At 36.4% G+C, this 14,023-nt stretch overlaps 2 protein-coding genes across 5 annotated transcripts in view; one reads left to right on the plus strand and one right to left on the minus strand.

Moving 5' to 3' along the window:
• NCAPD3 (non-SMC condensin II complex subunit D3) overlaps window positions 1–3,266 on the plus strand; it is a 97,052-nt gene extending 93,786 nt beyond the window's left edge. For both annotated transcript variants that reach the window (XM_031960862.1, XM_031960861.1), the window contains exons 33-35: window positions 1,490–1,552; window positions 1,637–1,694; window positions 1,809–3,266. In XM_031960862.1, coding sequence (XP_031816722.1) covers window positions 1,490–1,552; window positions 1,637–1,694; window positions 1,809–1,920 — 233 coding nt within the window. In that variant the 3' untranslated portion in view covers window positions 1,921–3,266. The remainder of the gene's footprint in view (window positions 1–1,489; window positions 1,553–1,636; window positions 1,695–1,808) is intronic.
• Window positions 3,267–3,513: 247 nt separating this feature from the next.
• The window catches only part of JAM3 (junctional adhesion molecule 3), a 94,394-nt gene continuing 83,884 nt past the window's right edge, over window positions 3,514–14,023 (minus strand). For all 3 annotated transcript variants that reach the window (XM_031960866.1, XM_031960865.1, XM_031960867.1), the window contains exons 2-9: window positions 12,602–12,667; window positions 11,091–11,204; window positions 9,871–10,023; window positions 9,251–9,453; window positions 8,546–8,645; window positions 6,620–6,749; window positions 6,464–6,518; window positions 3,514–6,034 (exon numbers count right to left, since the gene is read on the minus strand). In XM_031960866.1, the coding sequence (XP_031816726.1) occupies window positions 5,999–6,034; window positions 6,464–6,518; window positions 6,620–6,749; window positions 8,546–8,645; window positions 9,251–9,453; window positions 9,871–10,023; window positions 11,091–11,204; window positions 12,602–12,667 (857 nt within the window). In that variant the 3' untranslated portion in view covers window positions 3,514–5,998. The remainder of the gene's footprint in view (window positions 6,035–6,463; window positions 6,519–6,619; window positions 6,750–8,545; window positions 8,646–9,250; window positions 9,454–9,870; window positions 10,024–11,090; window positions 11,205–12,601; window positions 12,668–14,023) is intronic.

A 14,023-nucleotide genomic window follows, 5' to 3' on the forward strand; every position in this document is an offset into this window, starting at 1 on the left:
TTGCTCTCCATAGAATGGTTTAATCCTACATATTATGTATGTATGTACATACATGCCTTGACAGCTAGTTGGTGCAATGGGTAGAATGCTGGGCCTGGAATCAGGAAGACCAGAGCTTAAATCTGGCCTCAGTCACTTAACTAGCTGTATGACCCTGGGCAAGTCACTTAACCTATTTGCCTTAGATGTTACTTCTATTTCCATTTTATAGATAAACTCTCTCTTGGATTGTTGTAGAGTCAAATGAGGTATCTAAAAAGCTTAGCTCAGTGCTTGGCCTCATATTAAGTGCTATGTAAATGCTGTTATTATAACCAAGGTCTGTATTTTTATAGGTTTCATCTTTTAAGGTCAGCACATCTACATCCAGATGACAACTATATAGTTTCTCTAGTTCTAGTCTTAAAGATCTTTTCATTAAAAGCAATCAGTAATTTTGGATTTCCCATACATCGAACAGGTGTGATATTATATATGCAGAAAGCTCCTCTCCCTTTTTTTCTTCATCTGTGTTTCTAGCTCAAGGGGTACAGAGTGCTTCTATTTCCACAGTAAGGTACCATATGCTGAGGAAACGGGAAGAATGCATCTCCTTTTAGTATAATAATCCCCAGGAGTCCCAGATTTCAGTTCCTGGTTGGTTTCCTAGCAGCGTATGTTTCTTAGCAGTAAAGGCTGGCATGTTTAAATCATTTGTGAAGCTGTGTTCATATGGAAGATAGAGCTCTCAGATGTCACCAAATCAGATGTTTTCCTCTTCCTCCTGCCATACTCCCCATTTTGAATGCGTCGTTCCTGTTGATGCAATTTATGGGGATTCATGCTTTACTCTGAGCTGAGAAGGGAGACAGAGAGAGAGCTTTCCAGATATTTCTCTTTTCTAGGAGAATCATTAGGTGGATTACCAATTAAAAATGTAAATCCCCTCGGTAACCTTGTTTATGTAAGGGATGAATGACAGGTATAGACCTTGCAGCACGACGTTATGTTTTTGGAGACATTCTGTGCTAGGTCTTAATTATTCTGATGGTTCAATGGTACATAGTATGAACAAAGCTATTTTTCTAAATAAAAAGGAAACCTTTTCAGAACCACTAGGATTGAGCTAAAAATAGCTTAAATATCTTCATGAATGTATGGTAGAATAGAAAAAGAGGGTTTTTTACCCTCTATCAATTAGAAGTCATCTTTCATTTCTGAGAAAGTATCTAGAGAGGAGAAAGATGTTCATGATAACATTTTAGAAAAGGTTTTGGAGAAAGGATAATTTGCTTTAAAAGTTTTGCTAGCTGTTTGTTGACTTGAATAACAGCTAACATTTTACTAGATGGCCTGAAAGAGATGTGGGCTTTTTCTTAAAGCCAGACATGCTTATGATTTATAGGAATACATACGTATTCACTATGTTTTATTTTTTTGAAGCATTATCTTTCTCTGCTTATAATAAAACTAATTTCTATTGATTTGGGATTATTTTCTCCTTTTCTAGAGACTATTAATGATGTTACCTTTGGAGCAGGGGTTAGTTACATATCACCATCTTCAGCCAAAGGTAAATTCTCTTTACGATTCCTCTTTCATTATTGTTTATTTTTAGAATGTTAAGGGATACTGAAATTTTCTGATTCCATTTCAGAGAAATCTGGATTCCAGGGTCAAGGAAATGATATTTTGTGTTTGTCATTGCCTGATAAGTAAGTTGAATATCTAAATAAAGGATTGGGGAGTGGAATGACTGTAGTAGATACATTTTTTTTTAAATTTAACTTTTAGTTCCAGGATGACATAGTGGTTTTATTTTCCCCCAGAGCCCCACAGCCTCGGCAGTGGAATGTCAAGTCTCCAGCCAGGAGTAAAGACAATCTGGATACCAGCAGGAGGAGATCCCTGCGAAAGACCCCCTTGAAAACAGCCAATTGAAATAGCCCATCCCAGGGTGTAACTCTGGAAGACGAGAACTCTTACATAAATTTTTTTGATGAGGTGTACAAGCAAATCATGTGGAAAACAAATCTATTCCCTCCCACACAAAGGGTATCTGATTATGGTCTTGAGGATAGATTCAACAGATCTTCCTCCAGAAGATCCCCCTCTATTTTTCCCACATATAAAGTTTGGTTTACCAAAGTTAGGTCTGTTTACTTAAGATTTTAGCAAAAAGGCATCATACATACAATATGTTAAAGTTGCAAATATAAGATAGCAGCAGATTTATTACTTTTGCCAGAATAAAAGAAATTATATGCCTTTGTTTCATCTGAAAGTGTTAAGGACACCTTAGTAAGTTTTATTATAGTTAGGGAATACCACAACTAAATGTAGTTCAGTTTCTCCCAATATAAATCAAGCCATTATTAGAGATGCTGCTTTTTTCCCTAGTAGCATGCACCTGCCTATTATTTACATGAAATTAATTTTTTTTAATCAATCATAACTACAACTTTAAAGCAATATACAGTTTTTTTAAAACTATAAAGTGTAAATATAGCCTTTCATTGTTTAAATAGAAATTTCCTTTTTTCTAGAAATGCTGTTTTAATTTTATATATAAGGTTTAGTGAGAAGCCAAATATTTCATTAAAATAATTCCTTTCACCCTGTTCCACAACAAAGTGGTTTGTCTTATGATAACTAAAACAATGAGGCTGGTATTTTCTTTCAGCCAAATACAGCTTCTGCCACTCTGAAAGTCTGATCACTAGCTTAGTTTCATCTGCTAATGGCCTTAGCATGAGATGAACATAATTCATATATAACTATTCACACTTGTTGCTTCACCCAAAGGGCTGACTTCAGCGACTATGAAGAGAAATGACCAGAATGACAACAAATTTAGTGGGTTCCAAGGTTTAATCCCAGTATTACAGCAGCAAAATGTACAGGATTAGATCTTAGGGTTTGTGTGTGCATGTGTTTGTAATACACAGAACCAGTTGGGTTTGAGGAATGAAATGTCATCCTGTGTTTCTCCTCTATCCCATATAACTAAGTTATATTAACTGGTAAGACAAAAATGAATGCCATTAATAGAATATGCATCACAGTGTTGCTCTTTGGTGAACTGCTTAGTACATCTACAATACAGGCATTGATCTCTTGTAGATGGTATAGGGATTATGGCCTCCCTTTATAAACTGTACTGGGTCTATACAAGTCAAGTGACTTTTGTTTTACATTGACTTTCCAACTTCTCCCCAACAAATTAGCTAAGTGAAAAAAAATGTTTCTTTTACTGAATGTTTAAATAAAGAGGCTGGGGTTATGTATTTTTTTCTTAGAAAAAAGATTTATAAATGATGTCTTACAGAAGTATCAAATTATATGTATTAGATCAAATTATATGTATTAGTACAAATCTATAACATTTATGTACAGTGATATCCATACCAAAGACCAAAAAAAAACCTGCCTTGGATAGAATTCTTGAATTCTCTTCATTTCACATCTTTTAAAAATGTGAATTTTAACTTCTAATTCAAAAAGAATATTATTTTCCTTTTTCACATTTTTTTCTCCTTTATACTAATACTAATCATGGTTGAACCACAGGTTAGGTTGGGAAGACTTTAGTATATAAAACTATAGAGGCAATACAGTGCCTTATCATCATGGCAACCCAAGGAAAAAGGTCAAGGTATTATTCCCCATCTAGAGAAAGGGCAGTCGAGACTGGATCTGCCTTGCCCTTGAGGACAATCCTAATTCTAAACATTGAATATACAGATGCAATAAACAGTAGGTAATGTTAAGCCATAGCTTATAAAGTAGTCCACTGAAAACTAACATGTGATGAAAAATCTCAAGGCAGAGAATTTTTATACCAAAAAAAGTTGTCAATTTCAACATTTACAAATATCCAACCAAAATACCGTCAAAGCATAATAATAATGGTTAACACAATTCAACTGAAATTTAATAACAAGATGGCTACATTCTGCTACATGAAAAATATTCTTTAAGCATGTCACTAAATCAGAGGAGCTTTTTTTTGAGAAGCTTCTTGCATCAAACCTCTTCACACCATGAGTCTGAGATAGCAATGTCTTTGAGGCTAAGAACATCTACTTTTGAAGAACAAGGACTACTGAATATTCTTTCTAAAGTCCCCAAAAGTGAGCAGAGCCTCAGGGTGATCAAAGATTAAAATAAGAAAAAATGCTTTTATGCTTTTGATTCAAGCATTTTACTTTTCTCACTGTTAGGCTTTCTGCACTGGTTATACAATCTAATACTCTTCAAAAGACTGGAGTACCTGCCATCACACCATGGCTTATTGAGAAGTGAGACAAACAGCCTACAGTGTCTGGTTGCTTTATTGCAAAAAGTAATTAATGGAGTTCGTTTCCTTTTTAAAAAATGTTTTATATTTCTAAAATCACACTTGACAATGGGCACAGTCATGTGAAACAAATAATTAAAACTAGTTTTAAAAACAAAGCCCCTGCTTTGCTTAACAGACCTTCCAGAGTTGATGGTCTCAACAAGATGACATCTGAAGGCTGAGGTGGTCAAAATCAAAGACAGAGTCCAACGGACTGCATGGAAAACACTTGAAAATTTTTAAAAATGTCTATTTTTAATCCTTACTTATCCAAGTTTAGCTGCCATCAGACATGACTTGATAGCAAAGTTATTCAGGATGCAAATTCACACCAGGCTTTAAATTCCTAAGTAACCACTTTGAATAACACTCAAGAAGCTAGTAACCAAGTAACAATTCTGGAATTGTTAAGTGAATTAAAGCCTTTGGGTATCTTCAAATATGTCCGCCTGTTAGTGATCTGAAGGGAAAAGGCAGTGCAAATACTACTCGAGGGTATAATGTATCTGTTTTTCAGAGTTATAAAGATTACAGAAGTATCTTTGCTTCTAAAAGGAATTTTGGAAAATGATACCTGAGCAATGGTCCAAAATATGACTCACAACCCTTCTTGTGGGAAATGTTGCTACCTAGAAGAAGGAAGGCTCTTCTGTGAGCCTGTAAGACTCTGAGTACAGGTGCTTTTTTAAATGCTGGCATACTCAGTGTTAACACTGTTATGATCTGAAGAGCCTAACCTGTGTTTGGTTTTTTTTTAAAAATGTTATTTAAAATTGTTGCATGACAACCTATTTACAATTTAAATAAAAAAGTTCATCCTCTGAAGTAATCAAAATACATCTTTTGCAAAAATTTAGAATGCAGACTCCTACAAAATAAACAAGATCCATAGAAAAGCACAAACTATTTCAGTACCATTTCAAACCTGACACAGGAGGAGTGTTTTACTTTAAATTCAAAAAGTTTCCTTAAATACTGAAACCCACTATGGGCAAGCCTGTCTTCAGATAAGAGGTAAGACCCACAACCAACATTGGTTTTTTGGGTTGTTTTATAAAATGTTGAATCCAAAACAATTTTCCTACACTGATACTATGCATTGATTTTTAAAAGGTTTTGAAAAGAAATTGCACAAAACTGCCTGTAAGGCTGGTCAGTTAAAAACAGGTTAGCGCATAAAAGGCCTCAGATTTATAGATTCATCATAATTTCGAAGTCCATACCTACAAGGTGAGTTAAATCTTAATTTGTGTTCCTAAGGTTCTGTGTGTGTCCTTAGGTTCCTAAGGTTAGTTTCCTTTCTCCCCATTCCTGTCTACACAAGTCAGGTAATACTGAGAAAGCAAATCAGTACCACAGACTCACAATGTCTAACCTTTAAACAAACTTCTACCTCCTGAGCTGCAGCATGGAAAAATACTGGGAGAAACTTTTATGGTATCCTATCCTGGAAGGCAGACGACTAAGGCTATTCCTACTTAGTAATCAGCCCAATGAACAAATTCAATCTTCTCCATGTTACTATCCCCCAATGGGAACAATTCATTGTCAACTTTGGCAAGGGGAAAAACAAGTTTTGTACAAGGATCTCTTTCCAAGCACACTGCTCATAGGTTGCTCTTGATCGGAGTTTCTAACGGAGGTATTTGCATGTGTTCTCTGCCAGACGATCAGATTTCAGATCACAAAAGATGACTTGTGTCTGAAATCCCCCTGCAAAATTAATGTAGGAAATCAGAGTACAGCCAAATGCAACCATCCCAAGACCTCCAAGAACTAATGATATTGGAAGGATGGGGCAAGAGATGGAAAGGAAAAAAGGGACCAAAGCTAATCACAAAGAAAACATTTTACTTGGAAATTGTATGTCAAAGTACTAAGGGCCACCTTGCAAATGAGTGCCATGAGAAAGGAAGGGAAGTGTCAAAGTGGGGTTGATTTCATGTGAAAGGAAAATGGGGAACCCAGGGTCCAGGTATTTTTTTGGTTTTAAGATCCCACAGGATCAGCTGAGTGTTCAAAATCTTTACTGATGTTCTTAGATACACCTAGAATTTCTAAATTGTAAGATGCTGCTCTCCCACCCCCCACCTCCTTTTCTGGCTAGGAAATGAATCCCAGATGCTTTCTCAGGTTCCTTACCTCATCATCTGTCCGAATATAGTTAACCCCATCAGGTTTCCCTGGATTCTTGTAGCTGGGGGGAGGGAGAGGAGAGAGGAAGAGAATCATTAAGTAACTAGATTTGATTTCCGGTGTCACTATAATTCAGACCTTTAATTTTCACACTAGGCTCACCTCTCTCCATTCTGTTTGTTGTTGATGAAATAACCTCGTCTGTATGCACAACAGATGCCCAGAGTTATCAGGACTAGGACAGCCAGGACAACCAAAACCCCTCCGATGATACCACCAATGTTCAGGTCATCTGGGAACGAAGAGAAGAGATGATCCATACGACCTAGCCCGTCACCATCCTCCCCAACCCCTCCCTATCTAAGTCAAATCAAACTCAGATTCAAAAGAAACTAGTTCTTGTCAATTAAAATAATTGTCTAATTATTACAGATTTCCAAAGACTTCTAATTTCACCCCAGATGATAGTAACATTTCTCTCTTGTGGTCCAAATGGTGAAACAGTAACTGCCTTTACTACTAGATTAGAAGAGGGTTGGCATTTTTACAAAAAGTTTGCAATCTTTATTTGAATGAAATTCTAAGGACACCAGTGATAGATTTAGGCAGAATTGAGAGCCAGAATTCCTAAGGAAAAATTTCTGACTGTCTAATTTAGGTTATTGATTAGCTATATATTGGAGTGACAGGGTCACAAAAGACAAATAAGATTAAATACTATAAAACAAAAGGTAGAAAATGTTAGGTAAGAAGAGTGTACCTCGAACTCCAGCAGCTTTCTATGCCTCAAAATTTCCTTAATGAGACCTTTCTGTGTTGTTGCCCAATAACCTGAGTGCTTATCTCTTTATTGATCCTGGAAAAAGGATTTGTTACAATATTCCCTTGGGTGATTATATGCATATAGAGAAAATGGTGGTGGAAGAGGAGAAGGGGATGAGTCTACCTTCTTAGCTCCCATTGACCAGTCCAAGTCAAGTCTGCAATTGCTTTTGTGCAAATGAAACATGAAATATGTATATATAAAAATATATCAAAGCCCAGGCAATGAACATGCTCCCACAGCACACCCTGGAGGTAGGCTGAAAATCATTAGGGTTAATTTGAAAGTTGTGATTCAGTCCCTGAGAAACAGATAGAATTAGATAGTCTCTGGAGGGCCCACACAACCTTATGTTTTAGTGATTTGATCAGCCCACCAGAAAAAAACAGTATTAAACTCACTGTCAGAAGTTATACAATTAGTCATATTTCTAATGTTACAGTTCTCTTAACAGTCTATTTCTAGAAGATAACATATTGCAAGGACACACAATTCTTCTAGGCATTTTTTCTCAGAACTTTCTCATCTTCCTCCTCAGTGTACAAAGTACCCAGGTTAATCATGATAGGCTCTGTCATGATTTGCTAAACTGAGGCACAAGCTCTGAGCATAATCAATTTATTAGCAAAGTGTAAATGTGCCAATAAACAGGGTCTCAGCCTTAGGAAGCTAAGACTCCTTGAATGAGGACTGACAGATCATTTTGTAAGAATATTCAAAAAAAGAGGAGTATCCAAAAAGTAGAAAGCAGCATCACAGGCAGGTTAAGATAATATAACTGATTACCAAGTCAGAAGCATCATAGGCTTGAGGAACAATATGACTGGCTGGAATTCAGGAATGTGAGGTTAGCAACAACCTCTCTTTCCACCCTGTTACTAGGAAATTTTCCCTGATTTAGTCCATCTGCAAGAATAACTAATGGTATAGATATAACAGATTTCCTCTAATTGTTCAAAGACAGCTAGAAGTATAGAGAAAACAGGTTTCTTTTAATTAAAGTGATTTATAGGAAAACTGAACTTTCGAACAACTCAGAGACAAGGCTGAATTGGACCTATGAACTTGGGAATTTGATTCAAAGACAAAGAAACGTGACTAAGGCAGTTATACAAAAATGTCAGCAGTGACACAGAATAGAATCAATTGGATCCACTCATAATTATCTCCTGAAAAGCTCTGACTCAGGGTTTTGGCCTACAGCATTTTTGTGTTCCTCCTCCCATTATGATTGAAACATTTCCCACATCAGCAGCAACACTCACAGACTTCCATTTCCTGTTCTTCACATTTGGCAAAGCCGGCTTCATTGGTAGCAATACAGTAGTACTGGCCTGTGTCTTCCTTGTGTACAGCATTGAAAACCTATTCCAGGAGAAAAATAATGGGATAATAAGAGTTAATCAGGGGAAGACTTCTCAAGGCAACAGGACATCCACCTCAGATGTGGAGAGAAGATCCTGTGAGAACTCAAGAGAATTACAAAGTAATTATATTCTCAGTGGGATTTGGTTTCCCCTTGGACACCAATGCAGTGAACAGGGTGTTATTAAAACCCTAAAACACAAATTCCTGAGTTCTTTGACAGTAATAGTCCCAATGATATACAGCCTAGAACTATTCAATAATGGGATGCCAATTCATCATTTTATTCAGATAAACGGGCCCGCTGAGAATGATGGCTTCTAAGTACTCAATTCAGTAGAAACCATTATAATGTTGGCTCATTACTTGGATATCATACAGATCAACTCTTTTCTTGTATTCCAAAATGTAATGACATACACCAAAACTCTGATATGACAAGACAGATGCTGGTCATATTTCCACGACTCATTTAATGACTGTTAGAGCTTCTGTTCTCTTTCTCTAGTACCATCCTCTCCCAACCAAGACAGTTCACAAATTACTCCCTTTCCTCCTGCCCCCTCCAGCCACACCCCTGACCAAGGGGCACCAAAACATTTTACCAGTGTGCCAGTTTCGGAGTTCAAGACAAATGAAGAGTTTCGGAATCTGGGGTTGGCTTTGGAGTCAGTTGGCAAAGGTATATCATTTCGGTACCATCTATAATGGGGTCGGGGATAACCCTCATTCTCCTGGCAGTGCAGGGTTGCTGACTTGCCAACAGGTACAGCCTTTGGCACTCTGCAGACAGGAATCACTGGTTTCACTGTAAGAGGAACATCCAATTGTGTTTAAATCCAGACCCACATCTCTGTTCTTATTGAAACCTACAGAAACCAAACTCCAAAACAAAATGAAACCAAAGAAGTGGCCCTTGCTCTATGATCATGTCATCTGAGAATCCTGCTTTCTTTTACCCCAAAATTCAGCCATAAGTTCCTTATGATAGTGTGCTCTCTAGTGCTGGAGAAAACATGGGAAAAAAAGTAGCAGCTCCAATTCATTTCTCAAGTGACCACAATCCTGAAAAATGGCTTCTTCTCAATAGGTAATCATGATATATCTAAGTGACACTAGACTCTAAATTGAAAGAAATCAAGGTGGACAAGGATCCCTCTTCCTTTGGAAGTTCAGTCTTGTAAAATGATGAGGAGGGTGTTCTTGGTGTTTCCCAAAACCTTACCTTGCACTGTAAGATCAATGACAATCTCATCAATTTCCTTCTGATCATTTCGAGCTACAACTTCACAGCGGTAAGAGGCCGTATCTGACCGTGTCACATTTAGGATCTTCAGAGAAGTTTTTCCCAAGAGCTCTGCACGACCTGCTAAGTGCCCTGGGAAAAAGGGAATCCAGGATATGATTCTTCAAGGCTATGTTTGCCACCCAGAAATGGGCAATTCTAGACTAAAAGTCATATGACTAACACAGAGAAGGTTCCAAAACTATACAGCTTGCAGGATGGAAGGGAAAAATTACTTCTCTTTTATGGAATCTGGACTTTAAAAAAAATCCTTTTATCTGCTCAGTATAAAAGTAAAAGTAGCTTCATTTTCAAGGGAATGTGAAGAACTTGGAGAGCAATAAGGAAGTGGAAAATGGGCCATTTAAAAAAAAGGGGGAGAGGGATAAAAGAACTGAGTTTACAAACTGGTGATGAGTGGCAATCATATAAACTGATTAGCTTGTAAAAAAATTAAAAAAGCAAGTTTTGGTTAAAATATGAATGCAGATCACATATGAAAGCACTTTCTGATAATAAATAAAGAACAGAAATCCAGTAACCTGAATACTGTAGATGCTATTTATTTGAAGGCAGGGGAAGTGACCAAGAGACCTCAAAATCCTTTCTATTCTTGAGATTTTATAATGATAAAATATTTAGTTCCCAGAAACAAATTTTTAAGAATTCACTACTGCTAAAGTTATATCAATACCACTTTGTTTCTCAGATGATAAGAATGAGATTAAACTTAAGAGAAACTATGGCTTTGAAGCTTTGGATGGGAATAGCCTGGAGAGAGGGGACTCAGAAGTAATGGATCAGAAAAACAAATTTTAAAGTGATTCCCAGTGACATTCATGACACTATGCATGGGAAAATCTGTCTTGTCATTTCCACAAAGCCCTCTGCCCTTCCTATTCTAATCCTTTGATGAGACTGATATCTCATCTACTATTACTGGTAAACAAGGGTTCTTCTATTCTTCTTTCAGGTGTAAAAAAGCAGGATAAAGGCCCTAGTAAATAAGACGTCAGAATTTGTTCACTTCCCATAAAGTAGCTGCTTCCCATAATAGGCTGAATATGAGCCAATTCCTAAACTCCTAAACTCAGATACAACTATTAAAGTAGGACGATAGAGTGTGAGGAAGGTGGGCAAACAGGACAAAAAGCCCCTACCCTGAATTTTATTGTCAAAGAATACATAGGTTGTTTGATCATCTTTAATTTTTTTCCACTCAATCCTGGGATCATTTGTTTGAGAATCTGTAATGATGCAAGACAGTTCCACACCTAGAAGAAAACAGAAAAAGCAACCCAAAATAAATAGTTTCACTGTGCTACAAAGCTCTGTAAGCTCTCTTTTTATCTCACATTAGAAAAGTGTTTCATCAGATGATACAAAACCAGCCACCTCCTGGCTCCAGGAACCTTTGGCCAAAGATGGAGCTCATCCAGAGAACTAATAAAGATGTTCATCAAGGACTTGTGGCTATATAGAACATGCTACCTAGAGAGGGCCACCTCGTTTATAGAAAATGTCATTCTTCGCTGGTCTAAGCACAAAGCCTGAGCAAAAGCACATTCGTCAATAACTAGATAAACACTGAGGCAAAAGCTACTTTTGAACTATTAGATTGTGCCTGGATCAGAAATTTCAAATGAATACCACTGTGGTTTTCTTCTCCATACCTCCCCTGCTCTCCATCTTATTTTGATTTCTCATTAAGTCTGTAGTCTACAATATCAAAAACTGAGAAAAGAGCTCATAAAATCATTTAGCCCAATCGTCCTTAGCCAATTCATGAATCACATTTATTCTATAAAATCCACCCCCCCAAAAAAAAAAATGTCATCCATATATTGCTGGAAATAAGGAATTTATTCTTCCCTATTCCATTTGTTAGAAAGCTTTTCATATATTGATATGAAGTTTTTCTCCCTGTAATTTCTACCCCACTTCAGCTCTCTAGGACCTAATAGAAAAAAAATGTAACTCTTCTTCTACATGACAATCCTACAAACACATTAATCAAAGTCCCCCTTTCCTCTCTATTCCTAGGTTTTTTTCTTAATCTAAGTTAAATATACCCAAGTTTCTTTGTCTAATTCTCAAATGATATGGATTTCAGCTTTCTCAATTCTACTGTAATTTATTAAGTACTTAATATATGCAAAACACATAGCAAGTGCTTGTGGAATTGAAGGCTTTAGACTCTGTGCTGGGTACTAGGGATATAAAGGCAAAAATTACAAAAGAGGTTCCTACTCTCAGAGAAGTTATACTCTATTCTCATTACCAAATGAGAATTTGCTTAATGATGTTTCCTTTTAAAATGTGATGTCTAAAATTGGAAGCAATACTATAGATGTAGTTTAAACAGGTCATCTCTTTGGTCCAAAGACTATTATCTTTTTGTTCTATGCATTCAAATTCTATTAATGTAGTCCAAGAACATTTAACTTTCTTTGGCATATCTATAACACTACTGACTCGTACTGAGTTTGTAATCCTCTGAAATCCTTAGCTCTCAGGTCTAAGCCTAGGTATTGGTTTTCCCCTCTATGAGAGAAATGGTCATTAATAAAGAAACCATTCCAAAACCAAATTTTTGGTTCTGACCTGACTGCAAGGTCACTTAACAACCAGTAGGTGGTGCCCACCCCCATAGAGATCTTTCATTACTCACTTTCAAATTCCCGTACTACAGGATTCTGGTTGCTAGATTTCAAATTCACAGCCCCAATAAGATAACCTAAATGGACAAGAAAAAATGAAATCAGAGACAATATATTGTTCAAACTACAAAGAAAGAAAGCTCAATTTTGGGAAGATTTTTTGTTGTTGTTTTGTTTTCTTTTTAACTTCCATAGGAGCTAAGATCACCAGCCTCAGAGGCTAAAAACAGGTTTTATTCCCAAATCAAAGTTACCTTCTTGTAGCATGCAAAACTTTCTTTTTCTTAGAACAATTTTACTATAAGGAGCCAAAAGACGGAAGGGTCCTAAAGATTTATTTCCTATCTTAATCTTTTATAAAGCCTTTCCTTTGATGATCATAGGATCCTCAGTTCCATTTTTCTCAAATTTTAAATTATAACTGCTTTAGCATTTCTCATCTAAGACTCTGAACATCTTGGGATCCCATTTATCGTCACTTTTTCCTTTACTTCCCAGTATAAAAATTCAATTAAAAAAGCTTAAGTATCACAACTTTAAGTTAAATCTCTGGAGATTGCACATTCTCTATGTGGATTTTTTCCTTTTACCATCTTAATCCCATTCAAGTTGTAGGTCTATCTAGTGTATGATACTGCAATGTTAAAGAAGGTTCTTAAGTCTCCTAATGCCCATGCTTCTCCAATTTTTTCTTCCAAATTATAGTCAAGGTACTGGATTAGATTTTGTCATTTCTACTCCAGCATCATAGGTAATCTCTTTAAGCATGACAAATTACAAAGGAAACATTCAGAAAGAGACAGAAACAGACTCTATCACAAGATAAGGGTCAAGAGGAAGAACTTGGATGGATAACAACTACAAAATCTAATAGCATAATCAGATACTAATCAACAATTAAGAGGACTGTAAACTTAGAAAATGTTTTCATTTTTCAAAACATATGCACGAACAATTCTTTTTTATTATTATTATTATAGCTTTTTATTTACAGTTATATGTATGGGTAATTTTACAGCATTGACAATTGCCAAACCTTTTGTTCCAACTTTTCCCCTCCTTCCCCCTATCCCCTCCCCCCAATGGCAGGTTAACCAATACATGTTAAATATGTTAAAGTATAAATTAAATACAATATAAGTATACAGGTCCTAACAGTTAGTTTGCTGTACAAAAAGAATAGGACTTTGAAATAGTGTACAATTAGCCTGTGAAGGAAATCAAAAATGCAGGCGGACAAAAATATAGGGATTGGGAATTCTATGTAATGGTTCTTAGTCATCTTCCAGAGTTCTTTCGCTGGGTGTAACTGGTTCAGTTCATTACTTGCTCTATTGGAGCTGATTTGGTTCATCTCATTGCTGGAGATGGCCACATCCATCAGAACTGATCATCATATAGTATTGTTGTTGAAGTATATAATGATCTCCTGG

The sequence above is a fragment of the Sarcophilus harrisii genome, chromosome 3, assembly GCF_902635505.1.
Source record: "Sarcophilus harrisii chromosome 3, mSarHar1.11, whole genome shotgun sequence".
NCBI classification, from domain to species: domain Eukaryota; kingdom Metazoa; phylum Chordata; class Mammalia; order Dasyuromorphia; family Dasyuridae; genus Sarcophilus; species Sarcophilus harrisii.